The following is a 15,079-nucleotide window of genomic DNA, read 5'->3' on the forward strand; positions in this document are numbered from 1 at the left end:
TAGCCTATAAAAAAGATTTATTTAGGAATACACAATTAAAAAATTCAAATGAATAATAAAAAAAGACAGCCCATTGTAGAGAATTAATACAGATTTGGGATGCATTGGAAACTACAAATAGTGCTTTTCTATACTTGTATTATTTAAAAAAAAAAAAAACTACAACCTGCATATGACTGAAATATTGGTAACTTCCTCATTCTTCTCTTTTGCAAATTTCCGGGATTTTCAAAGTTGGAATTTTTTTTAATGGGAATTAACCATGAATTTACAAAACTGGAGGTTGGCATAATATGAAGTTTAAATGTAGTTGAGGAAAATATATTTTAGCATAATCCTGACTAAAACAGCCAGATTTAATTAAAGTATAGTTGAAAATGAAGAACCCAATGCCTGAAAGTGTTGAGCAACAAATGCAGATCTTAAGCTTGAAGGAAGATGCTTTTTTTTTTTTATTACATATGGTCTTAAATGATACTTTTTTTTTAAAATGCAGGCAGAGGGGCTGTTTTTATTGAACATTTACAATGGAACATTGTTGATATTTTTGGATTGGGTGGTACATTTATTTATTTATTTTTAAAATGGGTTGGCTCAGGGGGATGATTAATATATAACTCAACATCCATGGCCTGGTCCTTCAATGAAATAATTTATTGTCCAATAAAATAGTTCAAACTTGTACAGAAAAAATATATCAGTTGAAATGACTTTTTTTTAAAATTGTATTATTTTGCATGGATGTCTTATGACTAGACAAAATGTTTGTATTTATAGATATTTCCGGAATTCTCCATCTTAACCTTTCATGGAAATTCATCAGAGATTTTCCACCCCTTTGCAACCCTATTGGTAAGAGAAGATAAATTGAACACTTCTGGACAAGCCAAACAATCAGAGGTCGTCCTGGGTGATGCCTGATTAAAATTAAGTGTGATCTGTGGGAGAAGTTTGCAGGAGGAAGTTGTAAATAAAACAGCGGCGTGCTGGTGAATTACTGATTAGCTAGTAATCACATCAGTTCTCCATCTGCGCTTCCTGGATAGGTCTGTGGTTGTGGTCATTGTCCTGGGTGGGTGTGGACAGGTGCTCCAGCTCGTAGCCGCCATCCCTGCTAGCCGGCCGCACCTCGCCGGAGGTCTTCTTGTGTTCCAGGATCTGCTGCAGCTGGTGGCCGGCGTACTCTGGCTTGGCGGTGAGAGGTCCGGAGGGCACCTCCACACCCAGGATGTCGGCGATCATGTAGGGGCGCAACCAGCCCACCAGCGGGGTGCTGCCGGGCGTGTAGTGGGTCTGCCGGTGGTAGAACAGAAGACCGTCCACCTGCCGGCAAAGTTGACAGTTATTCCAAACGTAGGAGGAGGATCTGGGCGTAGCCTTTCATGTTGGGTCCAAGAATAGACCTTTTCATCTGTACCCCGGCATCTGATGATTAAGAAAATGTGTATTCAGGACAGACTAAAAAAAGGTTCTCACGTTGAAGCTGTACTCGGCTGCCAGGGCTTTGTGGATGGACGTCGCCGTGCACTCGGTGCTCTGGAGGCTCACAAAGCGGAACTGTCGAAACAAACAAAATCACAAGCATGTTGTTTTTTCCACACACCATTAGTCTTCTTGTCCAATAGAAATATCCTGTTCACGCCAACCGTAAAAGACGCCAATTGCCTACTTTCCAGATCTGTTATGGCAATTTTTGCGGCATCTCTTGGTTAAACCAGGCTCAAATTTGATCCCATATAGAGAAAAAGTAGAAGAAGAGAAGGGGTTGTCACTCACAGGGTTGCGTTTGGCAATCTCCGCCAGGCCGTCAGTCTCCTGCACTTTGGACTGGAGCCAGTAGAAACGGAAATCAGTCTGTGGAGGAGAAAACAAACAGCATTGCCAACATGGCAAAAGAGCACATCTGCGCTCCAGACTTGTGCTATGTTTTAATCCAATAGGAGTGACAAACATTCCCGGATTTGCTCCGGGATTTTCGGGAAGGGTCTGTCTCACCGGGCAGTCGTAAACCTGGGTGGCCTCGCCAGCACATGATGTCCAGGATGTAGAAGGTCCTGTCTACTTCGCTATAAATGCAGTCCAGGATGGTGTAATCTACACGAGCGACATCATTCGTAGCGAGTCAATGTATGATTTTGCTTTCAAGCGCTTGTTTGCAGATATGTAGGGAAAGGTCCCGGCTACCTTTTCCCATGGCTGAGTTGTGGCGGTTCCCACCGGGCAGCAGGGAGGGGAAACGGTTCACACAGTAGCCGCTTTTTGTGTACGCCGCAGTGGAACCCTGCACAGAATGTTTGAACAAAACATGGACCTCCTCCAAGGCCAAGCCTAAATTGGATCAGCACCAAATTGTACACTTCAGAGATGCACATCTGCTGCATATTGTCGCTGTCCTATGATAACTTTGTAATTCCACTTTATTTTGGAAGGCTTCAACTTCTCATCTCCTTGTTTCCTCATTAATTCCTTGTCTTCTCATCTTCTAATTTCCTCATCTTCTCACCTAATTTCCTCATTTTTTCGTGCCCTCTCTTCACATATCCATGTTTCCCCTCCTCACTTCCTTGTCTGTTAATCTCAGTTTCCTCTCTTCCTCCTCATCTGATTTTCTCTCATTTCCTCTTCTCGTCTTCTTCTCCAGGTTTCTTCTACTTACATCAGTCTTCATCACCTTGTTTCCTCCTCTCCTATCTTCATTTCCTTGCCTCACTTCATCATCTTCAAATCTCCACCTTTCCTCTCCTCTGAAAATTTACTCTCTTCCTCATCTTTGCATCCACTTTATATTCCATATCTCCTCACATCTTTCTCTTCCCTTCATTTCTTCTCTTGCGTTTCTTATTTCCTTGCTCCCTCTCCTCGCATCCTCATCTTCACATCTTCCGTTTCCTCTCCTCACTTCATCTTCTCACCTCCACATTTCCTTTCCTCACTTCCTTTTCATCTTATATCCTTTTCTCTATCCTCATCTCCTCATTTCCTTGTCTTTATATTCCATGTTTTCTCACCTCACTACATTGTCCTTCTCATCTCCTCATTTTCTCTCACTCATCTAATCTCCTTACTTCCTCTCCTCATATTCTCATCTTCACCTCCTTGTTTTCTCTCCTCTTTTCCTTTCACTTCATCTTCTTGTATCCTTTCATGTCATCTCATCTCGTTGTTTCCTTGTCCTCTCATCTCCACGTACTCTCTTCACATCTCCCCATTTTCTTTTTTCCTTGCCCTCGTTCAGATATAGAAATTCCATACAAAATCCACAAAAGTTTTTTTTTTTTTTTACCTTGGAGGCAATGATGAGGGATCTTTTCCCCACAGGACAAACCACCATCAACCAATCGGAGTCCAGCTCTGCAGGGACATCCACCAACCACTCTGACAGCATGAGCTGAGGAGGAACATAGGGAAGTGTTGTTTAGAGCAGACACACAGGCGCCATCTTCTGGACTATATAGAAAACTGTAGCTCAGAAGTTGACATTTTCATAACATTTTGTATGCATTTTGGTCTTTTTTAACTACATGGAAACATGAAAATTTACTTTTTGTGATAACTCAGACCAGGGTGAAGATACGAGAAAATAAAGTTCGAGGAAATTACTTTCTTTATGGATCTGTTTGGCTAAATGACCTTACAGTTTTGTTAAACCCCAAAACAGGGAACAAATGTGTCTCCCGCAACCCTGACCTGGTTGGCGTAATGCTTTGGCAGCTTTCTTCTCTCAATCTCCATCCCCTCTTCTTCAGCTTTGCCATCTTGCTCCTGTTTCCGCTTCTGCTCTTCATCCTCCTGCTGCTGCTCCTCCATGTCCAGCTCCCCATCACTGTCCACCCCCGTCCAGTCGCCATTGGCCAGACATCGTACGTGGTCGACATAGTTTAACCTTTTACTGATTTTTATTTTTTTTTATATATAAAAGGGAAGAAAAAAAAAACACTGGTAGAGATGCAAACTGGTTCAGTTCAGTCTTAATAGACTTTTCCACCATGACATCACACGCACCTCCAAGTGGCAAAAGCGCAAACGATCTCCAATGTCACCATTAGTAAACAAACGCTTTCATGTCATTTGACCAAGGCAGAGAAATTGATTTTTAGAAGAAAATAAGAAAATACTTAAACCTATCGAGGTATATCTGGCCATGCAGGAGTGACTTGGATTTCTGCTACCCGGAAATACCCTAGCGCCTAATGTTTGCAAACATTATGAGAAGTTCTATAGAGCGCTGTACATTTTCTGCAGCTCAAGGAAGCGTCGGCGCCGCTCGCTCTGCTCCAGCACGCTGTACTTGTTCTTGTACTGGGACAGCCGAGGGTGCGGGGCGGCCGTACTGTTGGGCTCCTTGGACACAGCAAAGCTGGTCGAGAGGGTTCGGGTCAGGTCATCCATGGGGACTCTGGGGGGGTCAAACACAATGTAATATGTATAATATAATATGTATTAGTATTTATATATTTGAGTGCATTCGTCCAAGCAACACGTTTGTTTGTGTACACTTAAGTTTGTCCCTCCACAAATGCCTCAGCCTTCCTGCCCCCAAGTGTAATATTTTGCATCATGTGTTGTTTGTCACATTCGGAAGACCTTTAAATTATATGCAAGCATGTAATTGTCTCCCCGTATCGTCATTGATAATTATACGAGCTCACGTGGGCAATGACAGTGAGACCACATGCATCTACTGTACAGTTGTTCATCATGGGGGTTGAGTCCCACACCACCCCCCGACAGATGAAATTCACAAAGAGGCAACTATATATCAAGCTTTAAGCATTATATAAATATGATATGCATTTGGGGTTCAGGTATTATTTTTGTCATCCTCACATTGTACACTGTAGTATCTATGACATTGAATGTGTATGTGCCTATAAAAGGTGGGGCTGCATGTAGAAGAATGTAGAAGTAGCTGACTGTCCACTCGCTAAACTTTAGCCACTCTGGTGTTCAGTGACTTCTTCAGTTGAGGTCATCAGCAGGTTGGCCAACAATGTGGTTGTGTTTACCATGTTTTGCTACTGTTAGTTCAATAAAGAAATTGCACCAGTGGCTGTGTCTATATTGCCTCTATCCAAACCACCTGTGAATTACAATTTGTTCCAACTAGCGGTGGTAGGCTATATTAAATTAGCTAACGATGTTTACTGTAAACATGCAGTTGTGTAATTTAAACCAGTTATACTTTGCAATAGGCACATAGAATGTCTAAAATAATAGAGGCTAAACTACTGTCTTTTACAGACTCTTTACTCCTGGCTCGCGCTTATTAATCTGCAGTATAGTCATGTGGAAAAATAATCACCGCAAAATTGCAAAAAATTTGCGATTAAAAAAAAAAAAAATCTCATATGGAGTGAACCCACGAAATGCAATATAGCGAGGGACGACTGTACATACACAATTATATATACTGTATAATACTTCATTGTTTGGAGGTTTAATACATGAAATAAATGAATCTGTTTACTAAATATATGATTCAAGGTAAAACTTATTGACTAACTACAGTACTGTACCGTATTAAAATCCAGGTGAGAACTTTTGTTGGCCAGGCAAACGTCAAATAAACATCTAAATAAATAAATAAACACTAAACAGGTACCATATTCCTTCCTACAGGGCCTAGTTAAGACAGTAGTATCGCATACATGGAAGGGGTCATAGCAAGATGCAAGTCAACACACTTTCTCGATCAGAAAGTCGTCATTTTGTGTGGCTAGCCAGCCGGTTTATGTTAGCAGTGTGGCTAGCGCAGCTAGCATGCTGTGGGGCCAATCGCTCGTAACACCGCGACGATTCTACCTCCCCGTGGTTGCCAACGCCATTATTACAATTTTCAAACTAACCAACTTTAGCGCGAATCAGTACGATGAAACGGGTTAAGTTTACCTTGGGCATCGAGGGAGGGAGACTGCCGAGGCTGTGACGTCACAACCGCCACTGACCTCACGTGCCTTTCTGGCGGCCAACCGCAGGCAACAAACACCTGCAAGTCATGGCCAAATGAAGTTGCGGTGCAATGTTAAGTCGACTAACTAACTAAGTGTCATAAAAAACAATCACAAACATTTTAAATGCAGCTTTCTTTTATCTATGCAGTTTTTGCAAATGTGTTATTTGTACATTCATTTGAAAAAAAAAACGTTATTAGTTTATTACATTATTATTTATGCATTTATTTTTTTTACATTACATAATATTTAATTATATTCTGTTGTGTTTTTATTGGTTTTGAGTTTCATATATATTTCATGTTTATATCATGTTTTAATTGTATTTCATACCATTTGTAATTGTTTGATTTGACAACTTTTAATTATTTAATTTGCTATTTAAATGTTTTGGGGAGTTGCCATGAAACCATTTATGATTTGACTTCTTTTAAATTGTGTGACATTTTTTGATTGATTTTATATTTTTCAAAGTACTTAATTTGACAATCATTAATTGTTTAATTTGACATTTTAATTAATAAATTGAACACTTTCAATTGTTTAATTAAAATTTTAATTGTTAAAAAATATTTTTTGGGGGTTGTTCAATCTGACACTTCAAATGTTTAATTTGACATTTTTAACTGGCTGATTTGATATTTTTGATTGCTTATGTTGACGTTATTTTATTTTTTATTTGAGATTTTTAGTTACAAAATGTTTAGATGTTTTAATTGTTTAGTCGTTTGTAATTGTTTAACATGATTTTTATTGTTGTTTAAGTTGACACCTTTTTAATGTTTGATTTTAACATTTCTAATTGGTTGATTTTACATGTTTTGATTCTTTCAATCGACGTTTTTAAATTGTTTAACATTAGTTGTTGACTTTGACATTTTAAAATGTGTTTAATTTAACATTGTTTAGACATTTTTTAATTGTTTAATTTCCATCCATCCATCCATTTTCTGAGCCGCTTATCCTCACTAGGGTCGCGGGCATGCTGGAGCCTATCCCAGCTGTCATAGGGCAGGAGGCGGGGTACACCCTGAACCGGTTGCCAGCCAATCGCAGGGCACATACAAACAGACAACCATTCGCACTCACATGCACACCTACGGGCAATTTAGAGTCACCAACTTATGCATGTTTTTTGGGATGCGGGAGGAAACCGGAGTGCCCGGAGAAAACCCACGCAGGCACGGGGAGAACATGCAAACTCCACACAGGCGGGGACGGGGATTGAACCCGGGTCCTCAGAACTGTGAGGCTGACGCTCTAACCAGTCGTCCACCGTGCCGCCTAATTGTTTAATTTGACATTTTTAATTGATTAGTTTTCCTTTTTCAGTGTTTCATTTTTCATTTGAATTGCTTGATTTGCCAGTTTTTAATTGCTTAATATGACTTTCGTTTTGAATGTCTTCATTTAAGCTTAACCTTCGAAAGCTCGGTGTTGTTGCAATTACTTAATATGTCCCACTAGAGGGCGCCATCGAGCCATGGCCTCCCCCTTCTCTCTCTCCGGGAAAGGCGCCTTGCAAGAGAACATGCAAGCTCGTCTCCAGTTGTCTCAGTCTAACGTCATGGAAAGAGTTACTTTGTGTCGGGGCTGTGAGCAAATAAAGCAGCAGAAACAATACCGGCTCGTCTACGTAGGATGATCCGGAGGGGGATAAGGTTGTGATTTTTTGTTTTGTTTTAAAAGGATCGAGCGAAGATGCGCAGGAACCTGTTTACGAGCCACACGGAGCAAGTTTGTGTCTGAGGGAAGGACGGACGGAAATGTGGAGCTTCCTCCTCACCATGTACACGGATTCCATCGCTATGAACAAAAATACACTTTTCGCTTGGAGTGATTTGCATCGGGGACCGTTTCCAGGATCCGTAATGTGACGAAAGTGCGAGAAGTGGGGTAAAGAAAAGACGTCCGGGTCCATTTTTTTGGGGGGGGGAGGGGGGGGGGGAGGATTATCAAAAGCCTCGTTGCAGGAGCTGAAACCGGTTTTGAAACGGACTTGTTACAGGGAAGTAGAAATCTGCGTTAACGAGGGCATTTTTTTAGTGCATGCAAATGACTCAGTTTTTAGACTAAAGAGTGTGTACATCAATGGGCTCGTAGTAGTCTCATTAGCAGCGAAGTATAAATCAAGCATAGTCCTTAATAAGTGAAGCACCGCAAACAGTTTTCGACTGACGGTGCTTTTGCACACCTGATCCATGTCATGTGAGATGAGTTGAAATATTCATTAACATGTCCTAGATTCTGTTTCCAATACAGCTGGTGGGCACCATGTGCATGTAGATTATTATTTGGGGTTATTTTGTTGTTGTTTTGTAACTGGAGAAAGTCAAAATGTCGGTAAAAGCCAAAGCCCTCTACACATTCCAAAGTGAAAACAAAGAGGAGATCAGCATTCAGGAGAATGAGGAACTGGTCATCTTTGACGAGAACTCAGTGGACGGATGGTTCCAGGGAGAAAACAGCCGAGGTGAGCGGGGTCTCTTCCCGGCGTCCTACGTGGAGGTCATTCGCACACGTTCCAACTCCAACGTGACCGACTGCTCCATCAGCCCAGCGGGCTCATTGGGGAACGACTCCTATTTCCTGCCCTCTACTCAGAACACCACCCTCAACACTCAGCCGACTTATTACGATATCGACGACGATGACGACTGGGACGACTGGGACGACAGGTCCACCGTGGTTGAGGACACCGATCACAGCCGGAGCCCTGGAGCCAACGGCCACTCGCATCAAAGCCCGCCATCCAACAACCCCAACGTGCACGACCGGGCCAAGCCGCCAATGGAGAGGCAGGACAGCATCTCCAGCGCCAGGAAAAGCAGCATGGTGGGCCGCAATTTGAACCGCTTCTCCAGCTTCGTCCGCTCCGGCGTGGAGGCGTTTGTGCTGGGGGACGTGCCCATGATGGCGAAGATAGCCGAATCCTACACCATCGAGATGAGGCCCCAGGGTCCCGGGTGGAAGGAGAGCCCACAGCCTTTCTCCTGCTCCATCGAAGACCCCACAAAGCAGACCAAGTTTAAAGGCATCAAGACGTACATTTCGTACCGCGTGACGCCGAGCCACACGAGTCGGCCTGTATACAGGCGCTACAAGCACTTTGACTGGCTCTACAACCGCCTGTTGCACAAGTTCACTGTGATCTCTGTGCCTCACCTGCCAGAAAAGCAGGCCACGGGGCGCTTTGAGGAGGACTTCATTGAGAAGCGCAAGCGGCGACTGATCCTGTGGATGAACCACATGACCAGCCACCCGGTGCTCTCCCAGTACGAAGGCTTCGAGCACTTCCTGATGTGCGCCGACGACAAGCAGTGGAAGCTTGGCAAGAGGCGGGCTGAGAAGGACGAGATGGTGGGGGGCCACTTCATGCTGACCCTCCAGATTCCCAACGAGCACCAGGACCTTCAGGACGTGGAGGAGCGGGTGGACACCTTCAAGAACTTCGCTAAGAAGATGGACGACAGCGTTATGCAACTCACACACGTCACCTCGGAGCTGGTTCGGAAGCACCTGGGCGGCTTCAGGAAGGAGTTCCAACGACTGGGAAACTCTTTTCAGTCCATCAGCCAGTCGTTCATGCTGGACCCTCCGCACAGCTCCGAGGCCCTAAACAACGCCATCTCCCACACTGGCCGCACTTACGAGAACATTGGCGAGCTGTTCGCGGAGCAGCCCAAGTACGACCTCTTCCACATGCTGGACACGCTGTCGCTATACCAAGGCCTGCTCGCCAACTTCCCAGACATCATTCATCTACAGAAAGGTAATCCAATGCAAGTTTACAACTTCATATTCCATCCAGCAGTTTTCACAGTAAGAGTCTGTGGGATGAGGTCTGGTGGACAAGTGGTTAGCATGTCTATCTCACAGTTCTGAGGTTCTGGGCTCAGGGATTAGGGTAAGGGTCTTTGGGGTTTGGTGTCCGTTGGCCAGCACACGTCTGTGTGTAGTTTGCATGTTATATTCTTGCGCGGATTCCTAAAGGTTACACCAATCCTTTTTGCCGGAGATGGGGACAGAGCTCTCCTACAAGTAATTGAGCCCCCCAAAAGTGCTTATAATTGCCCATATTAAAAGTTTAATCTGTAATTGTACCATAAAATATGACCCCAAAACTGTTGAATATAATTTAAAACTTAGATTTTGGGGGAAAAAAATGCACCCTAAGTGCACGTTAACTTGTGCATGTGGTGAAGATTCTGTGTAACTACACAGGCTAAACTTATTTCCTCCCTGACATACAAAGCTTGTCTTTCAGTCAAGATGTATCTCTTCAACATACTTCCTTCGACCAACTGTACTACTTTCCTATCAAGAAAGGGCTTTGGCGCTATTTTGTGGCATCGTAGGGTGTGCCTTTGAAATTCTTAGTCGGCCAATGCAAGTATTGACAATCTAATGCGAGATATGTTCAATTTAGCAGGACATATGTGATGTAAAGGGTGGGACCAATCAGGAAAGCTCCTCAAGACTACACCATCCTATTGACCAGCGTTTTTATGTGGCCTTCATCAAATGCTTAGACTGGGTCCTTCAAAGGTTGTAGCTAGATGCAAGTATTTTCTCACAGGACCTTTTAAACCTTTTAAGTTTCAGAGTTTGTTAAACCCTCAGACATCAGTACTTCTAGAGTACTGTGATGAAAAGGCCTCTTTATACTATCGCGGCCAACAACGCCCGCATTGCGTCACGTGACGGACGAATTGCCCCGCACAGCACCTCTGCGTAGCTTGCCGCGCACACAACAAAAATAGTTGTTACGCGTCGAACGCCGCGGAGATCATCTCTCGTGATTGGTCCGTTTTAGTCACATGCTGTGATGACGTACTCGGCGTACCCATTGGTTCTACATACCATCTACGCCGCCGCCTTCTCGATCGATTTTGCAGCATAATTAAACGTATCATCTGGTCATCTAGGTCCATTTGTTCTAGCAGACACTGTTCCACGGTCGCCTTTGTTCCTTGTTACTGAAAGGAAAGGAAAAACGGCTACCGGAAATGGCCCAAAAAATGCAGAGGAAACTCCACCCTGTGGTTTCCTTTCCAATACCAGCAGTAGCGACACCCTGGACTTGGACGTGAACTGCAGTACATTTTCAAAACTGGGCACGTGGGTTCCGCTCGAGTACAAAGGCAAACTAAACCCCCTCATGTACCGTAATTTAATTTCGTAATTTCTCATGTATGATGCACATTTCCCCCCCCAAAAAAGGGTCAAAAGTCAATACTGCCCATTATACATAGGAATAGGGGAAAACTGATTTTTTCTTCTTCACATTTTATAAATGTATGTCGCCATCTAGAGGTTATGAAAAAGGTGTACACTTTCATTCTAATATGCCACCACCACCGAGTGGTTATGAAAAAGGTGTAGCTTACACTTTCATTTCAATATGACAGGGGTACGTAAGACTGCATATATGTACAATTGTGCTCATAAGTTTACATACCCTGGCAGAATTTGCGAAATATTTTTTTATTATAATTTTTTTAATATGACTGAACAACAATTATCATTAATTTCTTTGTTTTGTTTAATGATAATGCTTTTTCTGAAACGCTTGACCGTTTCATTTGAATCCATCCATCCATTTTCTTTACCGCTTTTCCTCACTAGGGTCACGGGCTGCTGGATCCTATCCCAGCTATCTTCAGGCGGGGGGGGTACACCCTGAACCGGTCGCCAGCCAGTCGCAGGGCACATAGAAACAAACAACCATTCACACTCACTTTCACACCTACTGGCAATTTAGAGTCTTCAATCAACCTACCACGCATGTTTTTGGGATGTAGGAGGAAACCAGAGTGCCCGGAGAAAACCCACCCAGGCACGGGGAGAACATCCAAACTCTACACAGGCGGGGCCGGGATTTGAACCCCGGTCCCCAGAACTGTGAGGGCAGATGTGCTAGGCAGATGTGCTAACCAGTCGTCCACCGTGCCGGCCAATTTGAATACCATTTAAAATAAAATTAAATGTGTTTCGCCTGGCCCTTTATTTTTTCTTTAAAGAATTGTAGCCACCTTACAAATTTTGCCTGGGTAATCAAACATATGAGCACAGCTGTGTGTTTTCTAATTTACTAAATACAAGTCGGGCTGTGAATTTCAAAATAGGAGCAAGTAAATAAAGAAAGTATTACGTGTTCAAATAAAGTGCTTAACTTCAGATTCATTCTTTGAAAAAACTAACAGAATCCAGATAATCATGTTTTGATCATATGGTAGAAGCAAAATCATGCATTGTAAAAAATACATTATACATGGGTACAAGGGTTCTCCAGAATTTTGAGGGTCAACTTTGGGGGTGCGTATTATACATGGGTGTGCATTATACATGAGAAATTATGCAGGGATGTGCAGTGAGGTTCATGATTGGTGAGGCACTGACTCAGCGCTATGAAGTTCAATTCAACACTGCCACATGCTGGTTGTGGCACTGTACGTACCAGACCCCACTGTGCACCTTTAGTGGCTTTTCTGGTCGATAAGAAAGACTAAATGTCACACACTTTAATTAAATATATTAGACAGTCTGTTAAACGTCAGTAAGTGCAGTACGTGTGTGATAAAACGTATATTATTGGCGATGTAATGAGAAAACACCAATGTCTCTTGTGTGAAGCCACGGACCAATCACAGCCTACCTGAAATGAATGTGTGCGTGGTCTCTTGAAGCATCATGGGAGTGATGACTCAACGTGACTCGTAGCTGCGCTTCCTATGCATTAGAACAGGAAATATGAAAATTCAGCTATTTTAATGATGAAATCATTGAAAAAGAAAATCAATGTCAAGCACGGACCATAGAACTAAAATGGAACAATTTAATGTAATAAGTTTTTTTTTTACTCTTCACATGCAGTGGAAAGGAAAGACCACCAGGGGGCAGTGAGGCTCTGCCTCACTTGCCTACCCTGACCGCACGTCACTGAAATTATGGTATATGGTTGTCAGGTTGGCGGCACGGTGGGCGACTGGTTAGAGCGTCTGCCTCCCAGTTCTGAGGAGCTGGGTTCAATCCCTGCATGTTCTCCCCGTTCCTGCGTGCGTTTTCTCCGGGCACTCCGGTTTCCTCCCACATCCCAAAAACATGCATGGTAAGTTAATTGACAACTCTAAATTGTCCGTAGGTGTGAATGTGAGTGCGAATTGTTGTTTGTTTGTATGTGCCCTGCGATTGGCTGGCAACCAGTTCAGGGTGTTGCCCGCCTCCTGCCCGATGATAGCTGGGATAGGCTCCAGCACGCCCGCGACCCTAGTGAGGAGAAGCGGCTCAGAAAATGGATGGATGGATGGTTGTCAGGTTTGTAGACTGACTGATTAGCAACGTGACAAGATTTTCCCAAAATTGCAGTCGATCAAAATGCAAAGTCTGGTTGGAATGGCCGTTTCAACTTGAGTGCAATTCACCAAAAAGTTTGAAAATCGGATGATGGCTTCCGGAAAAGTTGAGTCTTTTATGTAGAAGATAAAGTTTTTGTGTGATATTGCCTATAGAAAATCTGATCCAAAATGTCAAATTAGAGTAAAACCTTAAAAAAAATATAGTTCTCAACACTTCTCACTGACTGTCTCATTTTGTCTGCTAACGAGGGGAACCCCTTCTCGGATCGACTGACAAGTTTCAATTAAAAATGGCTCCAATCGCTCGTACAGGCCGAAAACTCAAGAGACGTCGACACGCTAAAATTATCGTGACGTTTTAAATGGCGTCATTTTCCCTAAAAACTCAACTTAACTAGCACACATGGAACATTATTGGTGAGAAGAGCAGTGTTGACAGTCGAATAGGTCACAGCCTCGTCATCAATGTTTTGTTTTTTTCCCCCCTGAAACGATTCGTTCTGGAAGATTTTAGAGGCGTTTGAAGTCCTGTATATCATTATTATTATTATTAGTGGTAGTAGTAGTAGTAGACAGAAGGTTTCAACACTCACACTTTTATGCTGCAGACATTTAAAAATGGAACGCGGGTTGCAGATGGCCCCCGGGTTGTACTTTCCCCTCCTCTAAATTGTGTGGTTGAATGTTTGTTTGTCTATATGTGCCCTACGATTGAGTGGCAACCAGTGCAGGGTGTCCACTGTCTCTCACCAAAAACCAATTGGAATAGGCTCCAGCTCACCCATAGAAGCTCATCCATAGCATATGGATGGTTGGACATAAACAAGTGTACAGCACGTTCCGGGATGTCTTCTTGTACCGTGATATGCTGGAATGTTTAATGTCTCAAAAGACGCGCGCTGTCGTGTGTGCGTGACGCCATGTGTTCTTGATTTCAGATGTCTCTCGGGAGCTGGCTTCCAGGTTATGTCAGAGCTGAGGCGTGCGTCCAGCATGTTCATTTTGGTTTAGAATTCATCTTTTTTTCCCTGCCTCGGTCTTAGGGTTGCAAAGGAGTGGAACATTTCCGGTAAATTTCCTGAAGTTTCCTGTAAGATTCCATTGAAATTTTTAGATCATATTCAAGCATAAATACATTTTGTTTTGTCATAAGCACCCATCCAAAGTAATACATTTAAAAAGCAGGATATTTTAACAGATGTATTTATAAGGAGAACTTAATCAAATTTTTAATATTTTATTGAACAATCAGTTATTTAACTGAAGAACAAAAATATGAATATTAAATATAACTCACCCCCCCGAACCAACACATTCGAAAACTAACAGAAATGCACCACCCCTTTCAAAAATACCAACAAAGGTGAACTTTCCACTTGTTCCATCAGCGATTTCACCAGCAAGTCACTCGCAAGATTTGTTTGGGCTTGGGACCAGCACTAAATGGGGAATCGAACCTGCGCCGTTTTCATGAAAGGCAGCAGCATGTACCACTGCGCTCCCAGTGCTCATTCTGAATGTTACATGAAAAGTTCCCCTCTATCTTAAAAAAAAATAAAATAAAATAAAAAGTCTCGAAATTGCATTGATACTCATGCAAAGTTCATGTACAATTGTGCTAATATATACCGACTACAGTGGTGGCGTGAGATACGAGTGGCCGAACTTAAGTTTTTTTTAAATGAGAGCTGTCTTTTCATAAAAAAAAAATAATAATAATTAATAGCGACTGGCACGGTGAACGACTGGTTAGCACATCTGCCTCACAGA

The 15,079-nt window shown here is 42.9% G+C and overlaps 2 protein-coding genes across 2 annotated transcripts in view; one reads left to right on the forward strand and one right to left on the reverse strand.

Annotated features, from left to right (window-relative positions):
• On the reverse strand, positions 1-10,837 carry snupn (snurportin 1). The gene is given in 11 exon segments (XM_061677904.1): positions 1-1,323; positions 1,477-1,557; positions 1,777-1,854; positions 1,996-2,010; positions 2,012-2,094; positions 2,185-2,281; positions 3,284-3,388; positions 3,688-3,889; positions 4,232-4,396; positions 5,890-5,986; positions 10,815-10,837. Coding segments are annotated over 9 exon segments (1,125 nt in total). The 5' UTR covers positions 4,390-4,396; positions 5,890-5,986; positions 10,815-10,837; the 3' UTR covers positions 1-1,017.
• Positions 7,299-15,079, forward strand: part of snx33 (sorting nexin 33) — a 23,550-nt gene continuing 15,769 nt past the window's right edge. Inside the window, exon 1 of the mRNA XM_061677903.1 lies at positions 7,299-9,723. Coding sequence (XP_061533887.1) covers positions 8,289-9,723 — 1,435 coding nt within the window. The 5' untranslated portion in view covers positions 7,299-8,288. The remainder of the gene's footprint in view (positions 9,724-15,079) is intronic.

This window comes from Phycodurus eques, chromosome 5, assembly GCF_024500275.1.
Source record: "Phycodurus eques isolate BA_2022a chromosome 5, UOR_Pequ_1.1, whole genome shotgun sequence".
Taxonomy (NCBI): Eukaryota; Metazoa; Chordata; class Actinopteri; order Syngnathiformes; family Syngnathidae; genus Phycodurus; species Phycodurus eques.